Here is a 14143-nt window from a genome sequence, read left to right on the forward strand (position 1 = left end):
TCCCTCTAATATCTATATATAAATATATAGATAGATAAATATATAGCTGTACAGTAGGAGGGTGGAAACTATTTCACCACCTTGTCATGTGATTCAGTGCTAACAGATTTATGATTCCAGCTCTGGCTTCAGAAAGGCTGTAATACCAGCAGACCTGCACTAGAGGGCGCCACAGACTAGCTCTGAATCTCAGTAAACCAACATTCATCTGAAGCAGCAAAGGAAAAACTGGATTCAGTAACAGCGAATAACTTTAATGAAATGAACAGAAAACAAAACATGCTTTAAAAAAAAAACATAAAACACTTTTTTTTTTAAATAAAACAGGTTTTTCAGGATCTGCAGTTCAATTTTACATCTAATATAACAACCTGGGTTGTTTAAAATAAACTGACAGTAAAAAATAGGTAAACATCAGATTTTACGTTTAGAAACAGTTCATTTATTACTTTAGTCACATAAAAATTAAGGTTCATGTTTGGTCGATTTTTTTTTATTGTAACAATAAATCTTACACATAGCCTGTATATATTTATACTATATGTATTTATTTAAATGATACCAATTTATTGGTGGGTGGAACAGCAGAGTTGAACGTGAGCCAAATAAATTATTTCTAGTTTGGAATATTTTGCTAAACATTGCTGAAAAAACAAACAGCCAAACTGGAACATCCTCGGGTTTTGTGCTAAGTTTGTTTGTATCCACTGAACATTTACTAAGTATTTATTTTCTCCTTTGTGTTTCAAACTGATGGTGCAGAGATGATCCTGCAGATTATGTCCAACATGACCTGATTTGCTGGACTCTAACCTCTGCTACCCTTAAAGCGGGTCATACTCGGATCCAGATTAGCGCCAAACATACCGTCTGTTTTTATTTTATTTCATCAGGGACACTTTGTCTCACTCTTTTTCTGTTTGTGAGCAGTATTGGTGGTGGTGGCTGCTCCCTGAACCCTTCGGTTCATCTGGTGGAGGATGAGGAGGAACAAAGCGGAGACGATGAGGGCCACTCCGGACATGAGGAAGCCTGTCCCATAATTGTCCATCTTGTCTATAAAGAAACCTAAAAGGGAAGCAGAGAAGGCTCAGTACGGATATGTCTGTGTGATCAATGATTTAAACTGGTACAGCCACATATACCTGATCTGAACCAGACAGGTGATAAAAACATTCAGGTTAGGACAGAAGAGCCTGATCAGATCTACAGGACTGTTCAGGAATCTCTGACTGGGACGTATTTAAAGATGCGCTGACTTAGAAAGCTACACATCATCTCTGCTTTCCTGTCTCTACTTCTGCTCTGATGCTGTCCTCCCACAAAGACGATCAGAGTCCTAACCAGAACCATGGCTGGACAGCTCGGTCCCTGCTGAAGGCCCAGGAAGCAGCGTTCAGATGTGGAGACATACTGGCCTGCAGCAGGACTAGATGAGAACTTAAAAAGGTCCAGAAGGCCAAGCAGAGGTCCAAGCAGCATGGAGGACCACTTCAGCAGCAACAATCCAGGTAACATGTGGAGAAACATCAGAAACATCACGGACTACCAGCGCAGCGTAATAAGTTCAGAAACTTACAACACAGCGATAGGTTTGATTCCTGCTAGGTTTTCCCCCAGTTCACATCTCCATGATGTGACCACAGCATTCCTCCTGGGAGCCAGGCTAACGAGGAGCCTAACGAGGAGCCTAACGAGGAGCCTAACGACTCTCCATTGTTGGGCCGATCAGTTCCAGGTGGATCTACAGGTGAGTCTAAGCTCTAAGGAGGCCTGCAGGTCCATAAAGCTGGAACTCCTCACTACTGCAGACATTTAAAACTGAGAAAGCTTCCTGGATGGAAGAGAAACGTCTTCAGCTTCAGAACAGAAGTCCAGCTGCTTTATTTTTAACCTTTTTTAGGATTAATCCTGACCTGATGACTGAGGATCTTCACCATCAAATCCATAACAGACTCAGACTTCTTCACAAACGCTGTCAGGACTATCGCCCCCTGCTGAGAAGACTGAGTCTGTACACGTTACAATAAACTGAATGCATATTTTTTGCACACTCAACCATCAGGAAGGTTTCATTGCACAGTTTCTGTACATTAAGGTTTAAGAAGTTTGCATATTAACTATCAGGAATGTAAATAGGACTGACTTTCAGAACTTTGTGCGTGTCCTAGCAGGCCCCAAAAACTGTTTTGCTTTGCATGCTTTAATCTCTAAAAAACAAAAAAAAACCTCTCTACTCTACTCTACTCACTGTTTGCTGTGTTACTACCTGTACTTATTGTTTATTTATTGCTTTTCGTTAATTGTTTGTTTCCTAAGTATGTCCCAGAGAAGATTTCACCACGGTGACAATAAAAGATTCTGGATAAAATGCTACCGCTGTATTCGCCTGCAGACGATCATGAGGCATTGTTACCACAAGAAAAAACGGTCTTTGGCAAAGAAGTTGTCAGATAAGGAAGGAGGAAAAAACAAGGATTAATGCTGACCTCGCGTTTCAAAGGTGGAGAACATTTGGAGAGCAGAAGCAGTCAGATGTTGGTTTTATTTGGTCTTAGAGTCTCGTTAGCATTGCATCGCTATGTTGATCTGATTCAATGCTAGCCAGACGTTAGCCAGGCTAACACGGTTAGCATTGTTTATTGCAGCCTGGCGGGCTTTTGAGCTGCCCACCGTGATCCTCATGTACGTTCACGGCATTCTCTTTTTGCCCAAAAAAAAAGTTAAATTAAAACAGATAACAGGTCTGGTGCTTAGATTTTGGAGGTAGAGAACGGCGTGGCTTGCCACACGTTTTATTTTGGTCGACAGACGCACCTAGTGGCATAATTTCACTGATTGCTCCTTTAGACAGAGTTTTGCTGTTTGTAAATCTCTGACCTCTTGTTTCCTACTTAAATGACTTTTAGTGTCAGCAGGTAACTTTACATCAGAGACGACATAAATCACATGTGGGGTTCTCCAAGGTTCCATCCTGGGTTCCTCCTGTTCTAGATCTACATGCTCCTCTAGCTCAGATCATAAACATCATCAGCTACCATCACTATGCAGACGACACACAGCTCTACATCACCATGTCACCAGGTGACTATGAACCAGTTCAGCCTCTGAGGAAATAGAAGAAATCAATGCAGGAGGAGACAAAATGTTCTTTAACTGAATAAAAACTAAACTGAAGGAATAATTTCTGGACCAATAGAGGAGAGATCCAGAGTTAGCTCACAGCTTCAGCTGCTTCAGCTAGGAACCACTGATCAGGCCTGAAACCTGGGAGTAGTGATGGACTCACACCTGAACCTCCATCTGAAGACAAAGTGGACCTTCTAGAACCTGGAGAACATTTCCAGGATTAAAGGACTGATGTCTCGTTTCTTCTACATTTTATTCCAACTTGCTTTTATTCTGTTTTCCTATATTTTGGAATGTAAAGCACTTTGCATTGTCTTTGTACTGAAATGTGCGTTACAGTTAAATTTGCCTTGTGTGCCTCCAGAAACGACATTAGCAGCTGTCACTGGGTTACAACTAGTGTTGCGCCGATACCGATACCATCTGTTTGAAATTGATGTGTAAATATGAAGAACTGCATACTACTTAGGGTAGTAGAACTTTTTATTGCCTACCTGGAATGGGTGACAATAGTTGAATAAACTTTTGGCTCTCAAAGGCCAAAATAGTGCAACATTCGAAAAATGTATATTAGTAGTGCAACAGTAAGACAGTAAAATTACATTAACAATTGAATAATCTCCTTAAACCCTGAGTTTTGGCTCTCAAATGCCAAAACAGTGCAACTTTAATGAACTTATATAACATGTATAATACTAGTGGGGAGAGAGAAGGCTGCGTTCAAGTGACATACAAACATCAAAATGGTATCGGTGCAACACTAGTTCCAACTGATAAACATTTCTTTTGACTCCCCTCTGGGTGGTGCCACCCTGGGTGGAGAGCCGTATGGGTGGAGAGGAGCCTGTACACCGCAGAACATGACGGTGGGAAGCTCTACGAATGATCATCCTGCATGAATCAACTGAATGCAGTCACTCTCTGTGCCGCTCTGAGTTTATTTCTGGCTCCCGCCCGGCTGAAGCGGATCACCGGGGATTCCACTGCAACATCTTGCAGCTAAACTGGCCTCCTGTGTGATTTGCACAGCGGGCGGGTCGCGTGTTTGCTGCTGAGTATCAAAGCTTACCGGCGATGGGCGGTCCGAGCAGGCCTCCGCTGCTGCGTATGAGCATGAAGAAGCCCAGAGCGCTTCCCAGCCGCTCCACCCCCACCACCTCCGGCAGCACCGTGATGTGGATGGCGACCGTGGCGCCGTACACCAGGCCGTGGGCGGCGCTGAACGCCACCAGCTCCGAGAAGGTCGAGGCCAGAGGGCAGAGGAGTAAAACGGTACCGAGCAGAATCACCGTGGCCGTCAGCTGCTGAACCTGGTGGAGAGACGGAGAGACCGCCGTCAGCTGCTGGTTCCAGGGAGGCTTTTCAGCACATTTACTCAGGGTGCTCGCTCTTTTTACAAATTAAAATCCAGACTTTTTTAAAACTGATTTTTTTTCCCCCAAGACCTTAACTTTATGTACTTGTGTGCCTACTGCCTACTTCATTGGTTGAGATTGTACAAACTGTTTATTAGAAATGTTAATTTTTATAGGCTAGTATTCAATGAACAAATGCATTATTCACAGTAAATTATGCTTTTACTGATGAAAACGTTTCAAAACATGAAAATCACAAGTACATGAATTTCACATCAAACAAGTGTTTGATTCCATTAGGCTAATACAGTACGTGACCAGTTAGTAAAATTATAGTTTTATAGCCTACCTTCCTATTTCTCATTTCACAATGCCTTTGAGCATACTGTAAAATTCTACCATACATTTTTTTTCTTATACTTTATTAAGACTTTCACACAAAATTCAAGACTTTTCAAGGTCTGGAAAACAGTGTTTCAAAATTCCATACTTATTAAGACTTTCAAGACTTGCGCAAGCACCCTGTTACCTTCATGCTCAACGTTTTATTTCAATGGTGAAACGGGATATTCTAAAACGCTTAACGTAAAAAAGCTTCACGTGAAAAAGCTTAACGTGAAAAAGCTTAACGTGGCTTAAGGTAGGAAAACAACGAGGAATCATCACCAAATTTCGCATGGCCATATCTTGTCATGAAGACTTAAGCCTGTCAAAAAATAAATAAACCGAAATCCAATGATTATAGAAGATATCTCACATTAACGTTTTCTTCTTCATTGGCGCCTATGGCGAGAAAAAGGCTTAACGTGGTTTAATGAACCTAATCAACGATCAATGATCACCAAATTTCTCTTTCATATTGCTCCTAATAAGCACATGAAACTGACAAAATGTCAAACCCAAAGTCCAATTACTATGGACGTTATCTAACATTAAGCGTTTCTGCTTTCATATAGCCAGCCTCTATGCCTATGAAATACTTAATGTCATATAACGTCCATAATAATTGGACTTTGGGTTCGATTTTTTTGATAGTTTTAAGTGGTTATGATAAGCAATATATGAGAGAAATTTGGTGATCACTGAGCGTTGTTTAAGTACATTGAATCACGTTAAGCTTTTTCCTTTTAATAAAGGCCTCAATGAAGCAGAAAACGTTAATGCGAGATATCTTCTATAATCATTGGATTTCGGTTTAATTTTTTTTTGATAGGCTTAAGTCTTCATGACAAGATATGGCCATGCGAAATTTGGTGATGATTCCTCGTTGTTTTCCTACCTTAAGCCACGTTAAGCTTTTTCACGTTAAGCGTTAAAGACATTTCATCGCAGCGCTGTGTGTCTCGAGCCCGTAACATCATCAGGGACCCCTCACACCCCCACCATGGACTATTCTCCCTGCTGCCCTCTGGAAAGAGGTTCCGCAGCATCCGCTGCAGGTCCACCAGGTTCTGCAAAAGCTTTTTCCCTGCTGCCATCAGACTGTTGAACTGCTGAAGGATAAAAACGGACTGTGTACCACACTCGACCCGTTGATTTGCACATTTGTATGTATCCTTCAATATCGCTGCTGCACTTTTTCCGGAAACGTACTGCAAAACTGTTTACAATGCAACTGTCTATTGTTAAATCACTGCTGCACCTTACTGGATATTTGTTTACATTGCTTACATTATCTTTACATTTCAATCTGCCTACTGCTCACTGCTGCACTTTATCCGAAAGTTAATTGAAAGTTATCCTGTATTTGACTGTGATTTACCACTGCATTTTTCTTATCCTGTACTGCAAATTCACTGCAAGGTATCCTGTAGAGTTACTGCAATCTTTCTGAGCTGTATGAAAAAAACGAAATTTCGTTCTGTATGCACTCTGTGCTACAAAATGACAATAAAGAAAGTCTAAGTCTAAGTCTAAGTCTAAGTCTAAGTTTAGAATGTCCCTGGTGAAACCTATCATGTGAGGAGCAGACCACAACGTATAAAGAACTATTTACACTGCAGTGAAGAAGCCTTTCCTCCCATAACGCTGAACGTACCGTCTCAATCAGTCTCAGGTTCGCCACCCAGCCAAAGAACACTCTTCCAACCAGGTCCAGCACGGCAGAGATGGACAGCAGGGACGCCGCCTGGTACTCTTTGATCCCTTTGCTGCGAGCGTAAGGAACCAGGAAGAGAGACGGGGCGAAGAACCCCAGGGCGGCGAACACGCCGAACATGGAGTAGACCATGAACCTGCCGTTTGTGATCAGGGTGTAATCTACATAGTGCTGAACTCTGGTCCTCAGCTTGGTCTTCTGTGGACTGCTGGTAGAGCTTTGGGTCAAACTAGACGTCTCATCGGGTTCTTCCACACAATCTTTAACCGTCTCCTGCTCAGACATCTCCAATATGTTCAGTTCGCTCTCCATCTGAAAGCTCGGCTTGGTTTCATGCCAGTCGTCCTTCTGGAAGCCGCCCTCCTCCTCTGAGACTCTGCGGATGGAGGCGGCGGCTCCTGGAGTCCTGATGGGCCGCAGCAGCAGGCCGCACACACACAGGTGAAGCTGCAACCCGCCCAGGATGAGCAGAGCGCCTCTCCAGGAGAAGCAGTCGATCAGCAGCTGGAAGAGCGGCGTGAGGCTGAAGGTGAGGATGCATTCTCCAGCACTGGCCAAGGCGTTGGCCACCGGCCGCTTCTTCTCAAAGTACAGGCCCAGCATGGTGACGGTGGGGGTCCAGGTCAGAGCGTAGCCGAGCCCTACAACACACAGCCGTCAGGAATAAATCTGCGTCTGCACGCGGCTCTGCTCTTCCTGTGGACGCATCACTCACCGTTCAGGAACCCGACAGTGATGTAGAGATCAGTGAGACTGCGGGCCAAAGCTCCAAACACGACGGCTGCACTGCATATCAGCCCCCCCACCATGACCACCGAGCGATGGCTGAAGCGTGCGCTCAGAGCAGAGGCTACGGGGGCTGGAACAGGAAACAGTCACAGGTAAGGATTCCAGTAGAAAAGATTTAAATTATAGTTATAAAAACACGTTTTATTCTTCTTAAAAAATTATTATTATTATTATTCTTTTTTTATATAGCGCCAAATCATGAAACATGTCATCTCAAGGCACTTTACAAAGTCAAGTTCAATCATATTATACAGATTGGGTCAGATTATACAGATTGGTCAAAAATGTCCTATATAAGGAAACCAGTTGATTGCATCAAAGTCCCGACAAGCAGCATTCACTCCTGGGGAAGCGTAGAGCCACAGGGAGAGTCGTCTGCATTGTACATGGCTTTGCAGCAATCCCTCATACTGAGCAAGCATGAAGCGACAGTGGGAAGAAAAACCACCCATTAACGGGAAGGAAAAACCTCCGGCAGAACCGGGCTCAGTATGAACGGTCATCTGCCTCGACCGACTGGGGTTACAGAAGACAGAGCAGAGACACAACAAGAGAAACAAAAAAGCACAGAAGCACACATTGATCTAGTAATCTGTTCTACATTAGATGGAAGTAGCGGGTGAGCCGTCTTCTCTGGATGATGTCACAGTTAACAGAACGCCAGACCAGGTGTACCTACTATGAAGATAAAGAGAGAAAACAGAAAGTCACCAAAGTTAGACTTTGACACTGAGTTAGGCCTGACTTCAGAGAATAAGCTGTTTTACAGATTAGAGAGGGTGTTCACCGTGCTGCATTTCTTTTCAAATTAAAAACTTTTCATGTCATTTATCAGGACTTTGTGAGACAGATCAAACAGGAAGTAGCTCAGCTGATTAGTTATTTACCTGTGGAGATAATTTACTCTCACGATAAATACCTTCATGTTAACCTCCATCTGTACAATAAAGTCCAAGTATTCACACCCCTTAAATTTCCATATTTGTGCCACGTTGCTGCCACATTGCACTTAATTAAATATTACAGAATTAGCTAAAAACCATCAGCCTAAAGTTGGTGTGTGAAGGATGGTGGACATTATTTTTGTATATAAGCTTTTATTTTGGTCTCGTGATCACACTGCAAAAAGAGAACTAAAAACAAGTAAAATTTTCTTGAAATGAATGTATATGCCCTTAATTTGAGCAGGTAAATAAGACTATTTGCCAGTGGAATAAGATTTTAGCACTTAAAATAGGAACAATTCATCTCCATCATCTTATTTCAAGTGCAGTATATCTAATTATCTTATTTTAGGGGTAAAAATACTAATTCCATTGGCAAATAATCTTATTTACCTGCTCAAATTAAGGGTAAATATATTCATTTCAAGAAAATTTGACTTATTTTTAGTTCTCTTTTTGCAGTGCATCTCAAAACCCCGGAGGCCTTTACTGGATTTATACAGACTTTAAATTACATTTAAATGTTTGCTTCTGGAAACGGAGGGGCGTGAATACTATTGTAAGCCAAACTTTAGAAAAATGTGAAAACAATGAATAATTTTCCTTCTCCTCTACATGTAGTAGTTTGTGAGGTCTATCACATAAAACAAAGTAACATTCATTGAAGCATGTGCTTGAGACATGACAGACAGGGCAAATATCTATGGGCGTGAATACTTTTCAGTGGCACTATAAACAGAAAAACTTTCTCAAAAATGCTTAAAATAACTTTCATTTCTGGACTTCTCCATGAAACCTTCAGTGGTGATGGTGGACGGTTACCTGCGATGTGAACGGTCGCCACGGTGATGGAGGTGATCCACGACGTTCCTGCTGCGGTGGTTTCAAAGTGCTGCTGAATTTCGACGTACAGAACGCCAAAGGACTTAATCACACCGAAGGTCAGGCCAAAAACGAAGAAGCAGGAGAGCAGGATGAACCAGGCGTAGCCCCCGTCTGGGGCCGCAGGCGGTTCTGCTGCAGCCCGGCTCCTCTGGCCTTTCTCTGGAGGCTCCATGTTGACCAGCAGTGGTTTCCACAGTACTTTGATATATAAAGGGACACAAATTGATGTTAATTCTCATCTTGTGTACTGCAGTCAAGTTTCTAAATCCATTTAGGCGTAATTCTCCCTCTGCCATGCCCCTCACCCCTTTCTGTTTGTTTTGGACGTTGCCATGAGTGGTCAGAAGAGAGTTTCTTTCAAACATTGAGGGTTAGTTCTCCTCAGCTCCTAACAGAGAGGGAGGCCATTAGGACACAAATCTGACAACCACACTCACGTGCCAAAGGAAAGAGGACACCTGATCCAACAAGGCAGGCTGCAGAATACGAGAAGATGCCAGCCAGGGCCGCGGGGAGGAGCTTTGGAAAGCTTCCAGGCCTGTTATTTATAAAAGCAGCATGGCAGTAAGGACTTTAAAAGTTCAATCACCTCTTTTCCCTCGCTGGTTTTCTGGGAAGCAACCTCAGGGTTATTATGCAATCAGTCCGATTAAATTTGAAACTCAGCTAAATCCCTTTATAAAGAGTTCCCTTTGTAGGAACAGTTGCTAATGATCTGACCAGATTGCTGAGCTACAGCGTCACTCATGGCGCCCTGAAGACCCTGAAGAACGCATTTGGAGACGCAGCTACAGGCCTGAAGAACTGTGGGAGCAATCTGAATGAGTTTCCCAGAGAACTGGTAATTAGTATAACAGCAGGTTGTTGCAGGAGTGTTTGCAGCGCAACAACCTGCTGTTTATGTGCTGTTTGTTTCAAAAATACTTCCATGTTTAATGTAACAACAGAACCTTAGGATAATCTGTGAAAAAAACACAAATTTTCTCCAGTGGCCTGACCAGAAACAAACCTCCATCCTGAAAAAAAACAACTAATTTACAGTGAAATCTTTTCATTGTGTCCTATGATAACAGCAAAATGCATCATGGAACCCAGCAGACGGGTCAGGGAGGAGGTTCTGGTCCAGTTTCCACCAGGATCAGGTTCTACAGAACCTCCCAGAGTTCTGATCATCATGTGGACCTGGAGAGAGGATGGACCACCTGCAGACCTACCAGGACATGGACGTCCACCTGGACTGACAGGCTGGACCAGGAGAGCATTGATCAGAGAAGCAGGAGGACCATGGTGGCGCTGGAGGAGCTGCAGAGACCAGCAGCTCAGGTGGAATAATTAGTCCTGAAATCTGGTCTTTATGGAAGAATGGCAAGAAAAGCTGTTGTTGAAAAGAAGTCATAAGAAGTCCTGTTTGTCATGTAGGAGACAAACATGTGGAAGAAGGTTCTCTGCTCAGAAGAAAATATGTGACTTTTTGGGCTACATGTGAAAAGCTTGAAAGCCAACCTGGACATCATCCTGAACACCATTTCCACCTTGAAACATGGTGGTGGCAGCATTATGCTGTGGGACAGAGAGGTAGTTCAGATGGGAAGATGGATGGAGATAAATCAGGACAATACACTGCAAAAACGGATCTAAAAATAAGTAAAATGTTCTTAAAGTTAGTGTATTTGTCCTTGATTTGAGCAGGTAAATAAGATTATTTGCCCATGGAATGAGTATTTTGACCCCTAAAATATGATAATTAGACATCCTGCACTTGAAATAAGATGATGGAGATGAGTTGTTCCTATTTTAAGTGCAGAAATCTTATTCCATTGGCAAATAGTCTTATTTACCTGCTCAACTCAAGGACAAATACACTCATTTTAAGAACATTTAACTTATTTTTAGTTCTGTTTTTGGAGTGCAGGAGACCTGAGGCTGAGGTGGAGGTTCACCTTCCAGCAGGAGAACCAGCCTGAACCTGCAGCCTGAGATATTATGGGATGGATTAGATCAAAGCAGATATGCGGGTTAGAATGGTCTAGTCAAAGTCCAGACAGACCTAAATCCAAGTGAAAACCTGTGAAAAGACTGATGTTCACAGATGTTCTCCAGCCAATCTGACTGAGCTTGGACTGTTTTCCAAAGAAGAATGAACAAAAATGTCAGTTCCCAGATGTGTAACGTTGATAAAAAACAAACCCAAAATACGTGCAACCAGTGCAAAGGGGATAAATCCCGTCTGACCCATCACAACAAATATATATTTCTGGAAGGCATGTTAAAATAATATGCAAACCCAGCAGATGCAACTACTGTCACAGGGATTAATTGAGTCAGGCATTCTTGTAAGGCTTTTTTTTAACGTTTTCATAAGTAACGGGTGTTTTTCTGGTGCACAGGGGTGTCGGTTCCAATGGATGTAAATCCTCCATCAGGATAAATCCCCTCTGAGAGTTCTGCTGATACAGCCTGTTCCCGATCACGGCAAAAACACGGATGCACAAAAGGCTGCACGTGCTGCCGAAGGAGTGAAGTGGGTCATTGATCTCCACAAAGTCAAAACCCTCTTTATTTAAACTGAGCAGATCATTAACCACCGCAAAGGTCATTGGATGTCTTTAACGGTCTTTTACAAGTTTAAAGAGTTCACCAGTTTAACAAAGTACATAAAGTAAATGTCACGATGTAAGCTATTGGCCAAGTTAAAGGACACTAAAATTGAGAGGTGCATTTTCAGATTCATGTCAGTGTGTTTCTGTTGATAAAAAGAAAAACACATAACGGAAAACAGATTAACAAGAAAAAAAACCCTGTTGAGTGCACAGGAGTTTTTTCATAAAACATATAAAATTCACCTTAAAAGACCTTAAAAGATGTCAAAAAGCCACCAGGAATCACAGCAAACTGCAAAGTAGCTGATTTCCAAACGTGTCTTTACCTCTTTGGTTACTTTGAAGCCATCGTTCACCTCCAGCAGCCAGGTCTCCGGGCTCGACGTGGGCTGATCGCAGCCTGTCCTGCACCGCTGACGCCAACGACAGGAGAAGCTACAACATGTCCTAACCGGTGACAACAGCCACTTAGGGTTAAATAAAATGTTGAGCAAACAGTTGATGTAACTTAGGAGCCCAGTTTGACCTTTGAATCTTATTTTCCCAGGATTCCTCAGGCTGTCGAAATGCAGATGGAGGTCAAAGTCCCATTATATTCTGTGTAAACTTGATTGTGTCACTGTGTGATTGTGCGTCTAAGTAAGAGGAGAGCTTTGAAAAGAGATGTAATCATTTGTTATATTTGACAGCTTAAGATATTTTCCTGCCTAGACCCTGAGGTGATTACGTTAGTTTTTACTACAATGAAAGTTACACCATCAACCTCAGAGGTACAAAGTCAACTTAACTAAGTCAACATAAAATAAGGATAATTAGCTCAGAATAAAGCTATCATGGACCTGGAACATGAACTTAGGTTCATGGTTCTCAGACGGTGGTTCAGGTATCTCTGGTAGTTCTGTGGTTTCCTTCAGTGGTACTCTAAAGAAACATAGATGTTGGTGATTTATCAATGAAATCTGAAGAAAATTAACCACTGTAAGCTGAACTGTGATGTAAGCCTAATCTTTTCAGAAGATGAGTTGTCCAATCACGTTGATCCATGCATCAAGCTTGAAAGCCCATTAGGTCAAACGCACCAAGTTGAACCAAAGTTATATATTTTTTGTTGTTTTAATACTGTTACTATAGTTAGCGTCAAAGTATTGACAGTGACAGTTTTGGTTGCCACCAATATGTTGTTATAGCAATACAGTGAATAAAAAAAAACATCCATATGTCCTCACAAAGTTGTAAGTTATATAAAGTTATATGAGTTATATAAAATATCATTTGAGGAAATAACATTTTAAAGAATGATTTCCTCTGTAAAAATCATTTAGGACATTTGATTTTATTAATGTAATTATTACTCCAGGAAATGACGTTGTAGCTCAGTTCGTTGTAGTGCATAAACATAATATAAGAGTAGACGCGTCGTTGGGCGGGTTCTGCCTATGCTGCGATGCGTCAGAGCATCCGCCATCTTAAATGTGGCAAATCTGCAGTTACTCAGTCACTTAAACAGTATCAGAGGGACTTTAATCTCTGAATATACTTTGTATTCGTAGTAGTTTTGTTTTTGTAATATTACAAGTTTATTTTCGTATCCCTTTAGCTTCATTCTCCTGAATTTATTCTCCTAAAGAATAAAAGTATTTAAAATAATCTAACCTGGCCCTATTACTCCAGGAATGAAATAATTCTGCAAACTGTGATTATTCTGGAAATATTCCCCCTTAATTCTCATAATAAGGTTTTTATCATAACATTATCACTTTTGTGTTTGTTTGTTTATTTTTACTTTATTGACCTAGGACTTTTTTTCTCATATTATCAGTGGTGTCAAAAGTACACACATTTGTTACTTAAGTAGAAGTATAGATACTGCAGTTTAAAAACTCTCTGGTAAAAGTTGAAGTATCAACTTGACCTCTTTACTCAAGTAAAAGTGAAAAAGTATGTGCCACTATATGAATTGAAAGCTTAATTTAAACACTGATTAGTTCTACATGTGGCCCAAGACACAACATAATCATTAACCCATTAGTCAAAGACAAAGTCACTGAAGGAGCATGTTCTCTCTCAAACTTTATTGAAATTCAATTCTAAACAGCAGTAGTACTCAAGCCTGCAGAACTGCCAGAACATAAATGTGTGAGTTCCATCAAATACCTAAGGTAAACTATACCCTTTGGTGCAAAAACATTCTATGTAGTTTGTGTGTGGAGAGAGAGAGAGAGAGAGAGAGAGAGAGAGAGAGAGAGAGAGAGAGAGAGAGAGAGAGAGAGAGAGAGAGAGAGAGAGAGAGAGAGAGAGAGAAATAAAAATAAAAATAAGAGAATAGCTATAGAATAGCTAACC

General features: G+C 41.6%; 1 protein-coding gene across 3 annotated transcripts; it reads right to left on the minus strand.

The window, feature by feature from the left end:
- Window positions 1-233: 233 nt before the first annotated feature.
- si:dkey-246g23.4 (uncharacterized protein LOC559426 homolog) lies at window positions 234-12580 on the minus strand. Of its 3 annotated transcripts, none has more exons than XM_012862980.3 (7): window positions 12327-12580; window positions 12127-12247; window positions 9138-9398; window positions 7298-7441; window positions 6523-7223; window positions 4199-4439; window positions 234-1068 (listed from the first exon to the last, which is right to left on the minus strand). In XM_012862980.3, exons 3-7 carry the CDS (start codon window positions 9370-9372, stop codon window positions 890-892), a joined length of 1500 nt encoding a protein of 499 aa, XP_012718434.2. In that variant the 5' UTR covers window positions 9373-9398; window positions 12127-12247; window positions 12327-12580; the 3' UTR covers window positions 234-889. The 3 variants fall into 3 exon arrangements, with proteins under 3 accessions (XP_012718434.2, XP_012718436.2, XP_035982764.1); XM_012862982.3 differs by lacking the exon at window positions 12327-12580 and adding an exon at window positions 9506-9588 and having other exon boundaries at window positions 12127-12307; XM_036126871.1 differs by lacking the exon at window positions 12327-12580 and having other exon boundaries at window positions 12127-12307.
- Window positions 12581-14143: the final 1563 nt, after the last annotated feature.

Source organism: Fundulus heteroclitus, chromosome 2, assembly GCF_011125445.2.
Source record: "Fundulus heteroclitus isolate FHET01 chromosome 2, MU-UCD_Fhet_4.1, whole genome shotgun sequence".
NCBI classification, from domain to species: domain Eukaryota; kingdom Metazoa; phylum Chordata; class Actinopteri; order Cyprinodontiformes; family Fundulidae; genus Fundulus; species Fundulus heteroclitus.